Source organism: Dipodomys ordii, unplaced genomic scaffold (genome assembly GCF_000151885.1).
Source record: "Dipodomys ordii isolate 6190 unplaced genomic scaffold, Dord_2.0 Scaffold101, whole genome shotgun sequence".
In the NCBI taxonomy this organism is placed as follows: Eukaryota; Metazoa; Chordata; class Mammalia; order Rodentia; family Heteromyidae; genus Dipodomys; species Dipodomys ordii.
Window position 1 is genome coordinate 1,352,302 of NW_012267317.1, and position 11,824 is coordinate 1,364,125.

Consider the following 11,824-nt stretch of genomic DNA (forward strand, 5'->3'; position numbering starts at 1 on the left):
CCGCGTGTGCCCCCGCGGTCAGCGGCGAGTCCCCTCCCGCCAGGACTCGGCCCCGTTAGTGACTGCAGGCTTGGTTCCCAGGCAGTGGTGACCCCCAGGCCGCCCCGTGCCCGCGTGCGCGCGCACTGCCGGGGCCGGAGTGACCCGGGGACCGGAGCCCGGCGGGCTGGCTTTGGTCCTCGGATCTCAGCCTCCTGGGTAGCTGGGATTACGGGGGTGAGCCCCCCCCCATCCCGCTCACATCGAGGCTTTGTGTGATCGCAGAACTGCAGATCGCTGCCAGCCGACGGGCAGTGGTGTGAGGTGGTGGTGGGTCTCTGGCAGGCCAGAGCCGCCCCCTCTCCTGGCAGCGCTCCCCCCACCTCCCTGCTGGTCACTGCACGTCCTGCAGGTGCACGCTGATGTTGTTAGCCTCACGGAGTTGAACTTGCAAGGTGGCATGTCACTGACCCCATGGTGAAACTTGAGCACATTCAGGAAGCTTCTAGGGAGCCCTTCTCCCTGTGGTGAGAATATCAGGTCTCTGAGCCCAGTAAGTGCCCCGCAGCTCCCAGCAGATCTATCAGGCTCACCCACGGGCTGTCAGGTGACAGGACTGCTCCTTTGTCCTGGGGTAGCTAACATGTTTAGATCTCTTGTCTGAGTCCTGCCTGGCTGAGCAGACTCTGTCCTTGTCTTGAGGTGCACAGCCTGTAATAACACCTTAGGACTTTTTTTTTGTTTTTGTTTCTTTGTCTCCCGTGGAGAAAGGCTTCTGATTCCCTTGGCCAGTTGCTTTGTTGAGAAAGAGCCCTGGCATCCATGGCTCACACCTGTAATCTTAGCTGTTGGGAAGGCTGAGATCTTGAGGACAGGTTTAAAGCCAGCTTAGGAAAGAAAGTACAGGAGGCACTTATCTTCAATTAACTACAAAGGAAGTGGAACGGTGGCTAGTGTTAGAGTGTCAACATTGAGAAAAACAGATAAGGGACAGAGCTCAGGCCCTGTGTTCCAGCTGCAGTATTGGTGCACGTGAATGGGTGCGCGCACGTACACATCTCCTTGCAAACTTTTTGCCTGCCCAGGTCAAGGTAGTTAAGCCGCTCCAGGGTCTGCCCCACCTGCAGTCAGGGAGCCTGAACCGTGGTTCAGGCCATAGAACAGTTGGGGCTGCTCCTCTGGGACCACGGGGCACGCCTCTGGGCTGGTTCTGTAGGATCCCTGCTAGGGCTGTGGAGGTCCTTACTTTTAGGGAGTGGGATGTCTTTGGGGGTAATCAATGGAACAGGCAGAATGAACTCCCTTGGAGTTCCAGCATCCCTATCAGAAACCATAGTCCAGTGCCCCAAGGTTTGCCCAGGGCCCATTCCCTACCACCACTAGTGCTGAGTTAAGACTTGAGGGAAGCCTGGTCACGGTGGTATGTTTAGGTCCGCATGTGTCTTACTGCTAGAAGACTTCTGTGCAGGGGGCAGGCAGGTGACCCTGCACTGGCCTCTCTGACTCCTTGTTCAGAGCAGAGTGGCCACAGCCCAGGAAGCCCTGGGGCTTGGGATGCCTGGGTGAGCCATCCACTTCCTGCAGCCTGGGTTCCCACCATGCATTCTACCATGCTGGCCATAGTCCTTCATAGTCACACATAACCCACTATGTGGAGGGGTTATGTGTTTAGATGGAGGGGTGACTAAACATATTTGCAGTTTTCAATATAAAAGCATCACATTCATGGTAATTCAGAATTTTTTTTTAACTAAAATAATCTGTAAAACCATTGCCTAGAGATAATCACTAGATTTTTTGGACTATATTTCCAGATGTTTTCTTATGAATATATGTGGTTCCTCTGTGTGTGTGTGTGTGTGTGTGTGTATGTATGTATGTGTATGAGTGAGAGAGAGAGAGAGAGAGAAGAGAGAGAGAGAGAGACTGGAATGAATCCAGGAACCATGCTTCCAGTTATTTTGATTTTTTGATAAGAATCTTGATAACTTTGCCAAATCTGGTCTTGAACTTGAAATCTTCCTGCTCCAACTCTTGTCTCTTGAACAGCTAAAGGTACTGGCACGTATCACTATACCTTGTTGTATTTGGCTTTTCTCTTTTTGGTGGTACTAGGGTTTGAACTCACAGCCTCAAGCTTGTTAGGCAGGTACTTTTCCATCAGCCCACAGATGGATCCTGTAAGAAGTACCTGATGTGGTCTGTCATCCGGGACTTCTTAAATATAGAGTCACATGCTGTCAGAATGCTCAGGCCATAAAGCATTTGTCTAGCAAGCCTGAGGCCTGCCAAAAATAGAACAAAAACAGGGTCAACCTTGGCGTGTAGTGGAGTTAGTTCTTGTGACTAGGAGTGTCTTTAGAGTCAGTCAGTGCCCGAGTGGCACCATTTACTGCAGCTGTCCACTGATGTGCACAACTTGGTGGTTTGTACTCTTTTCACAGAGGGGTGGGATCACCACAGCCTTCGTCACCCTTCTCCCTCTAACCCAGCCTGGCCCACGGGGCTCCTCTCTGCATGTTCACAGGAGTAGAATCCTACATAGAGTCCGTTGAGCCTGGCTCTTAGCATTACCTTTTCAAGATTCATCCATGTTGCGTCCGTGTTTATGGCTGAATAGTATTCCATACTACACGTGTGCATTCATTCTCCAGCTGATGAGTGTGGGGTATTGGGAATAATATTGCTATAAACACAAGTGTGTGTGTGAGTGTGTGGAGAGAGTGTGTGTGTGTGTGTTTCTCCTCGACGGAACTGGGAGTAGAGTTGCAGTTCTGCAGAAACTCTGCGTGGAATTGTTTGAGGGGTTGTTGGGGCCTTTCCCGAAGCAGACACACCATTCTACCTTGCCACCATCAATAATGGAGGGTTCTGCTTCCTCCACATACTTGAGTCAGGGTCTCGCAGCAGGTGCCAAGTGATCTGTCCTCATTATTCTCACACCATCACTTTTAGCAGCAGGCCAGTTACAGGTAGAACACCAGGGCCAACAGGTATGTCCAGAGGACTGCCTGACATGGCGTTCTGGGTCTTCTGCCCCGCCTGGGGAAAGCGGTCCCTGTGCCTGTCCACCCTACGTATTTCCTTGCACTGCTGTGCTGGTGGGACGGCACACCTCACATGAGGCCATCTGCTCCCCAGACACGTTACGGTGCAGGCGCTCACAGAGAAGCACCATACTGCCGCCCGGCCCCTGCCCTCATCCTGCTGGGACAGCGCCCCATGGGAGCAGAGCACATGGGGCCCACTTGGGGGAGGAGGGGCAGGGAGACCAGAGCTGCTTCTGCAGGTCTGAATCACAGTCCTGTATCTATCCCCAGAAGAGCGAAGCTTTGCAGACGCCAGCCCTGACCCAGAAGGCTGCCAATACTGCGTGTGCAGAATGAGGAAGCAGGGTGCCTGGGCAGTGGGTGGAGAGGACCAGGCGATGCCCCGGGGCTCTGGGGTGGACCTCCAAAAAGCAAGAAGGTGTGATTTCCAAAGCCAAGAAGTTAAGCGCCAGGAAGGAGTCGCCAGTGATGCGTGGGTCCAGTCTTGTGGTCGGGTAGTGGGGTTGGCAGACATTGGCGAGCGTCGGGGACGCTGAGGTGAGGAGGCGGTGGGGTGTGGACAGTTCTTGTGGAGTTAGATCGTCAGGAGGAAGCAGGAGATAAAGGGGCTGGAGGAGAACGAGATGCGGGGAATTTGGTTTTATTTTCATAATGGAAGAAATGAGCAAATTTAGATGGTGATGGAAAATTCCAGAAAGATTGAGGAAGAGGGAGCATGTGAAGCTGTGGAGGCCAGAGGGACCAGGACCAGAGTGGTCCTGAGTGGTCTGCTGTGGCCCCGGGTCTGCTGAGGGGAGGGGAGGGAGCGCTCTAGAGGCTGGTGGAGCCTGGGCTGGTGGGAGTTAGGCCGGAGGGAGGCCCTGGTGGAGGATGTCATAGTAGATCTTTCCGGATGAGGGGCCGGTGCTGATTTGGACCCTAGAGTACCTGTTCAGGGTGGCGGGGCGCTGGGTGCTCCTGGAATTGGTAGAATCACAAGGAGGGATACAGGCTCTGGCAGGGGGTTGGCGGTCCTGGTCTCTAGGCAGGGTGGCGGGGAGGGGAGAGGGGGAGGACTCAAGGCAGAGTGGCCAAGAGGCCTTTGGGGCTGGGGACTTGATGGACGGTTGCACTGGGCAGACATTCGACTTTGGCTCCAAGAGGGCAGAGATCTCTGCTCTGTCCACTGTCAGAAGACAAAAAAGACCAGTTTCTTCAGCAGCGTTAATTGATTTATTTGCTATTGCAGAATTGGGCAACTCTCCATTCTCTAAAATTGCCATAAGTGGTCTGGACGGAGCTGAGAAAGCAGAGCCAGAGAACAAGAAGTAGCTGACATTTGAGATCTGCTTTCTGGGAGAGGAGCTGATGGGTTGAGCTCCGCTGCTCTGATGGCTTTCGGAGAGGATTGGGACACAGGGAACGGGCAGAAAGGCCAGTTTGGGAAACATGGCTGCTGTCTCTGACCTCTTGGACGGACAGACAAGGATTCAGTTTCTGTTTGGTGACGTGGGTTTTGCAGGGCGTGTGGCTGCCGATTCTCAGCCTGCTTCCTGGAGCTGACACAGGCATCTAGGGGAGGGCGGCCCCATGCTGTCCTGAGCACTCTGAACTCCCTGGATGACTATTTCTGGCTGGGGGGGGGGGAGGCAGGCAGGGGCAGGAGAATGCATGTTCTGTGGGAGAGGCAATTCGAATGCGCCAAAGTCCATGGAGTGACCCTAGGACGGTGGCTGGGTGCTGGAGGTCAAGGTTTCGATGAGTCATGCTGGGTAGGACAAAGTGGTGTGTGTGGTCTGACGGCGGCCAGAGCTGGAGGGGGGTGTCCCATGGGGGATGAAGGTAAGGAGGGGGCGTGGGTGGAGGTGACAAGGAGGGGACATGGGTAGGTATTCCCCTAAAACTCATGTCTTTCCTGGGATGCCACCTTGTTTGCAAATGGTATCTTTATGATGAGTTATAACGGGCTGGATTCCTCCAGAGGAGCGCGGCCTCTGTCCAATAGAGAGCTCCCCTGATTTGCAAAGTAGAAGGTGCGAAGCAGGGCAGAGGCCAGGCCTGGAGGGGCGCCGTGGTCAGCCATGGATGTCAGGGTCTGCCAGAGGTTGCAAGGCAGAAGGAAGCATCTTCCCTGGAGCCACCGGAGAGAACATGGTCCTGACCACACCGGAGTGTGAGCTTCCGGCCCCTAGAACAGGGAGAGAGGAGCAGAGAGGGACCTGCTGCACCTGAACTCAGCACACGTCTCTGCTCCGACACAGAAAGACCAGCATTTCTGTGCCGCTCAATCCTCCCTCGCTCCCAAAGAGGCCCGCTGTGTCATCTCAGGGAGGATGGTGCCGTCCGGGTCTGTGGAGCCCACCATGGCCGCCCTCTCTAGCTTCCCTCATCCCTCCTCCTCCCCCTGAACATCTGGGCTCTGGGTAAGCGGAGCTCACAGATCCCAGGGGCGGCGGTGACACATGAGCAGACGGTGCTTCAGAGCGGCACCCGGTCTCCCATTGTGGAGGTCAGAAGTGGGAATCGCTCTACTAGAATGAGGCGTTGGCAGGGCCGGGGATGTTCCCTGCCCTCCAGGTTTCTGGGCCTCCCTCCATGGCGCAGGCCTCTGTCTTTGCCTTATCATTTTCTTCTCCTGCTTCCTTCTCAGGTCTAAGGATCCTGTGGCTACATCAACTCACAGGAACAAAGTAGGTGCTGTGCACTGAGTGTTTATATCCCCTTGAAGATTTGTAAGTGAATTCCCTAAGGGGTGGCACCGTGCCCCAGGGTGCAGAGGTCATGAGGGCAGAGTCCTCAGGAGTGAGGCCAGGGTCCTTATCAGAGGCCCAGAGCACCCCTTTCCCTCCTCCTACCCACGTAGTAGCGCCTCACCAAACCTGCAGTGTCTTGATCTTGAACTTCTAGCTAAGTCCAAATTTCTTTTGTTTATAATACACCCAGTTTATGGGGTTTGGGTATCAGATGGACCAGAGGCACCAGGAGAATCTCATCTCAACTCAAGATCTTTGACATAGCCAGGTGCCAGTGGCTCACACCTATAATCCTAGCTACTCAGGAGGCTCAGATCCAAGGGCTTGAGGTTCAAGACAGTCCAGGCAGAAAAGTCCATGAGATTCTTTCTCTAACCAGAAAAAAAGAAGGGCTGGAGACATGGCTCAAGTGGCAGGACCCCAGCTGAGCAAGCAAGCAGAGTGAAAAACAAGTCTCTGAGTCCAAACCCCAGTACTTCCCATTGGCCAGGTCCCTTTGCCATTCAAGGTCACATTTTCCAGAGCTGGGTGGACAGGTGGAAATTTAGGGGGACTGTTATCTGGGGGCTGGTGTCAAACCTCTTTCTTCCTTTCTTTTTCTTTTTCCTTTTCTTTATGCTGGTCCTAGGGATTGAACTCAGAGCCTGGGCACTGTCCTTGAGCTTCTTTTGTTCAAGGCTAGCACTCTGACACTTGAGTCACAGCTTTTTCTGTGTATGTGGTACTGAGGACTCAAACCCAGGGCTTCATGCATGCTAGGCAAGCACTCTACCACTGAGCCACCTTCCCAGCCCCCCCCCGAGCTTTTTTGCACCCCACTTGTAGTTTTGTTGGGATTTTTTAGTTAATTGGAGATAAAAGTCTCACAGACTTTCTTGCCCAGGTTGACTTTGAACTGTGATCCTCAGATCTCAGCCTCCTGAGTAGCTAGGATGACAGGCATGAGCCCCTGGTGCCGGGCTTCCCCGGCTCTTTTTTAACGGCAGCACTGGAGTTTGCACTCAAGGCCCCTGGCCTCATGCATGCGAGGCACGCGCTCTCCCGCCGAGCCACGCTCCCGGCCCCTGGCTCTTTTTTGACGGCAGCACTGGAGTTTGCACTCAGGGCCCCACCCTGCTCAGCCTCCTTGCCTGCAGGGTTGATGTTCTACCACTCGAGCCGTGCCTTTCACAAGTCAGTCGGAGGTGGAGTCTCATAGGCTTTTCTGTCTGGGCTGGCTTTGAACCACAACCCTCCAGAACTCAGCCTCCTGAGTTGCTAGGGTTATAGGTGTGAGCCACCGGTGCCTGGCACCATCACCATTTTTGCTCCTGTGTCTCTGTTGGTGGAATTTTAGCCGATTTCCATATGTGTATATGTGTGTATATATGCATACATTAAGGCCTCACAGTTACATGCACATTGCTGTGCGCATCTCTTAGCACCGTATGAGACCCACAAATGGAAAAGTAGCCACAGAATACCCGGCATTGTAGCTGGACATAGCAGAGGCCACCTTTCTCAGCCTCCATTGGAGCCAGGGGTGTAGGTTGGCTGGGGCTGGTGGCTCTGTTAGCGTGACCGAGGGGCAGGCCCAGGCCCCCGCCCTCTGCCCCCTGGCTCCTTCCCTGGGGAGCAGGTCGGGGCTGTGACCTGGCGGCCAGGCTACACTGTCAGGAGAGCCGAGGCCCCCACGGCCCTGCGAGGTGCACACTACCCTCTCAAGACAGGCTCAGGGGTCTCTAAAGGCCGTGTCAGCAGCCTTGTTTAGGAGTACAGTATGCTCCTGGTCAGGGTTAAGGCTCACATTTTGTACTTCGCCCCGCGACGGGGAGCCTCGGGGTTTCCAGGGTTATTCCCCGTGGCCTCAGGAGGCTGCTTGGACTTGAGAACTGAAGGGGCAGGGCGTGGAGAGGTTGGCACCCACGGCAGCACAGGTACGGCCCGGGTCCTGCTCACCAGGCGCGGTCTGTGACCCTTGCAGATGGTGCGGGCAGCCTGCCACACATGGTTGAGGGGGGGGGGCTGCCGTAGCCTGCCCCTCCGAGCTCTCTCTAGAAGCCTCTTGGGCTCTGGGGGCTGCTGCTTGTGAGGGGTCTGGGTGGGAATTCTCACACTGCTGGGAGTCCTGGAAGACCATGGTGCGTGCCCGTGTGTGGTGGCTGGAGAGCGCGCGTGTCAGTCGGGCTGAAGGGGTGTGATGTGTGGGCCACGGTGGCAGCCACGCCTCCCGCCTCAGCCCCCCCCCCCCAGGAGGGTGCTGGGAGCTGCTGGCTGCCTGTGACCCAGGGCTGTACTTGACCGGGAGACTGGGGTGAGGCTGCTTCACCTCATTATCAGAACCACAGCTGCTTCCCTTGGGCGCGGCCTCGGAAGCCCCGCGCTGAGGAGAGAACTCAGATCTTCGCAAGACTGAGACGTTGGCCTCTTGCCTGTTGTTTTTAAATCCTTGGTTTTTCTTGGTAGGAGAAGCTTACACAACAAGGGGCGGCCCTGGGTGCCTCTGTTCCAAATGAGGGAAAGGAAAAGCCACTTGTTCCACAGCCGGGCCTGGGGTGGAGCTGAGGGGTAAGGGACAGGACGTCCGGACGGCGTGGGCCATGGGACTATGGACACTGCCCGGCCTGTGAGGCTGACAGCTGCGGAGCTGTGGCCGGAGCCTCCTCGGGGAGGCAGGAGGAGCGCAGGTGTCTAGCCGGCATCTGGGTGGACAGCAGTTCTACCAGGATGGTGGTCAAGCCAGATGCCAGTGGCTCACGCCTGTCATCCTCGCTACTCAGAAGGCTGAGATCTGAGGATCACAGTTCAGAGCCTGCCCAGGCAGGAAAGTCGATGAGACTCTTATCTCCCATGAACCACCAGAAAACTGGAAGTGGTGCTGTGGCTCAAGTGGTAGAGCACTCACCTTGAGCTGAAGAGCTGAGGGACAGCGCCCAGGCCCAGAGTTCAAGCCCCATGTGTACACACACACACACACACACACACAGAGTCATGGTCGACCTGGATAAGACCAGGTGGAGTGCAGACTGGAGACTGGAATGTCTGCGGGGTGGGCGGCAGGCCGGGGGTGGTGGGAAGGGCTTTCACCCATAACTTGGATTGAAAATGGAGGAAGCCAAGAAGAATCAAACACACACACACACACACACACACACACACACACACACACACGAGGAAAGGTGCAGAGGAGGCAGCAGTGGCTCCCGCCGGTGATCCTAGCTACTCAGGAGGCTGGGATCTTGTCACAATGCGCTGTGACAGGGGCAGTACAATGTCCAGAGACAGGCTGAAAGACTGAGGTTTTGGGAGACCAGGGGGCCTGAAGCAGTTCCGGCTGTGGGGCGCTGGGATCCCATTAACGAGAGTTTTTATTGCGTCTAGTACAAGGGAAGGGTACTGAAGACAGGCAAAGGCTAGGGTTACAACTGTTAACTCAGGCACAGTTTGTGTACAATTGGTAGGTGACGTCCCTATCTTGGGAAGGAGAACTAAAGGTAAACAGCTTACGATTTGCATGAACCTTAGTCTACCCCCCCCAGTCAGCCCATACCCTGAACAGAGATCTGATTTCCCATTCGGCCAGGGTGGGTTGGCCTTTCTGGGAAACGCTCCCTGTTCTGAGAGGTTGCGTTGGGAAAAGCCCCCACACTCCCAATCCTTTCCCATCTCACAGCGCGGCTTTTCAGGTTCCTACAAGAGCTGAGGATCACAGAAGCCAGCCCAGGCAGGCAGATCCTCAGGACTCATCGCCAATCAACTGGCAAAAAAGAGAAGTGGAGCTGTGGCTTGAGTGGTAGAGGGCCAACCTGGCGTGGAAAAGCTCGGAGGGTGTGAAGCTCTGAGTTCGGGTCTCAGAACCAGCAGCACACAAAAGGCTGGGAATGCAAATGAAATACCACCCAACTCATTAGGATTGCAGACACGAAGCCTGGTTAAGATGTGGAGAAATTGGCACCCGTGCCCCACTGGAGGGGGTGGAAGCAACGCAGCTGCTGCGGAAACAGTGTGGTTGTTCCTCAAAAACTTAAAAATAGAGCTCCTGCGTGACCCAGCAGTCCCGCATCCCAGCACAGACCCCAAGGCCCCAATGGCAGGATCTGGAACAGGCCTTGTGCACGTACTTGCTCACAGCATGCCTTGCGAAATTGCCCTGAAGTGGCTGCAATTCGAGATGGAGCGAGGGCTGAGCAAAGGCGGGACGCAAGGATCACAGGGTGGCCATTCCGCTTTGTGCCCAGGGCGCCACAGGCAGGGGCCTGGAGCAGTCACGTGACAGACGCGTGACAGTCAGCACAGGATCATCTGGACCAGCAAGGTCCCCACACAGCCACCTCTGCACGCAGGAAGTAGAGCGGCAGCTGCTGGGGGCGCCGAGGTGAGGAGTCACCGTTGGCAGGGTCAGATGAGGAAGGCTGGAGTAGGCTGAGCATGTGGGTGCCGCCGAAGGGCTTCCAGACCCTGACAGTGGCCATCTTCCCACACGGACAAACTGAAAACAGATGGAAGAAAGCAGAAAAGCCTGGGGCCTAACTCAGCTTGCCCCTGAGCCTGGATTTTGCAACTCCCTGGGGTTGGGGTATGACACAAGGAAGAGACGAGCACTGGGGATGTGATTCCACCGCCTAGCAGCATGAAGCCTGGGTTCCATTCCTCAGTACCACTAAGCAGAAAAAGTGGTGCTGCGGCTCAAGTGGCAGAGCGCTAGCCTTGAGCAAGAGAGACGCTCAGGGACGATGCCCAGGCCCTGAGTTCAAGCCCCAGGGCTGGCAAAAAAAAAAAAAAAGGGAAGAGATGGGAAAAATGCTGGTGGGGGTGGGGGGTGCCCCAGGCTCTTGGATGAGGCTGTGACCCCTCTCGGGGTCTCTAAACCAGAGCCGTGCCCTTGGGAAAGGAGGCCTGGATTTTTGTCTCCCACTGCACCCCTTCCACACCCAGCGTGTTCCTTTTATTCCCATCTGAGCACGCCAGGCTGGCTTTAGCTGAAAGGCAAGCAGGCTTGCACGCCTCCCCTCTGCCCATAAGGGCTGGACACTTCCGTGTGCCCTCCTCGTGCTGATTCCTTCTGTCTGGCCCCTGCCCGGGCCCCGCGGAGCAGGGGGAATGCATGGCAGGAGATGGGATGTGGGGCGGGCGAAGGGAGAAGCAGGGACCGGCCTGGAATCGGCCTGCACCCGGCCTGCGCAGCCGGCTCTGCACTCAGGTCTGAGATGCCTGGCTTTTCAGGCCTGCGGGTGCAGAGCCTCCCCGAGCCTCCACTCCTGGTCCTCATCTCCTCGCTCTCCGCCTGGCTCCCGAGTCCCCGCTGTGGCTTCCCAGCTGTGTTTCCACTAAGCGTCTCTCTTGAAACAATCCAGGACAATTCCGTGTCCTGCTGGGACCTGGGGACCGGCCACCTTCTCTTGTCCTTGTCCCAGTGAGAAGCTTCCAGAAAGAGCAGACACCTCAGCAAGCCTGGGCAGCCTCTGCTCCAGTTCCCAAAGACAGCGCTGAAGCTGGGGTCCCCAGGGCTGAGACACTGGTGCTGCTGGCAGGTGCTGGATCTGCGGGGGTACAGAGCTACTGCACCCCATGTTGGGGGTTCCTTGGGAGACCGGACACAGCCATAGAGACATCTAGTAATACATGGATATGGATATGGATATGTGTGTATATATATACATACACACATACATACACACATATCGGTTTGTCTTGTTACTGTGCTTGTTTCAGGCAGGACAGGATCACTGGAGTCGGATTAGTAGAAGTAAAGCTGTGAGTAGGGCCTGCACCCCGCCCCCAGGCTTTGGGGGATCCCTCCTGCCCCTCCCACTTCTAGACTTGCTGACGGTGCACCTTGCTCCTTGGCTCTGAGCTCTGAGCGGCATCGCTCCCATCTCTGCCCATCCTCCTGTCTCCCTCTGTCCTTCATATAGTAGTCTTTTGTTTTTTTGTGGGACTTGAACTCGGGGCCTGGGCTCTGTCCCTGAGTTCTTTTTGCTCAAGACTAGCATTCTATCACTTTGAGCCACAGTACCACTTCGGTTTTTTAGGGGTTAATTGGAGATACGAGTCTCACAGACAGGGGCGGGGGACGGGGGGGGG

At 55.7% G+C, this 11,824-nt stretch overlaps 1 protein-coding gene across 1 annotated transcript in view; it reads right to left on the reverse strand.

Annotated features, from left to right (window-relative positions):
* The window catches only part of Insig1 (insulin induced gene 1), a 17,738-nt gene extending 7,526 nt beyond the window's left edge, over positions 1-10,212 (reverse strand). Inside the window, exons 1-3 of the mRNA XM_013027209.1 lie at positions 10,066-10,212; positions 9,862-9,996; positions 7,548-7,738 (exon numbers count right to left, since the gene is read on the reverse strand). Of these exons, the coding sequence (XP_012882663.1) occupies positions 7,548-7,738; positions 9,862-9,996; positions 10,066-10,212 (473 nt within the window). The remainder of the gene's footprint in view (positions 1-7,547; positions 7,739-9,861; positions 9,997-10,065) is intronic.
* Positions 10,213-11,824: the final 1,612 nt, after the last annotated feature.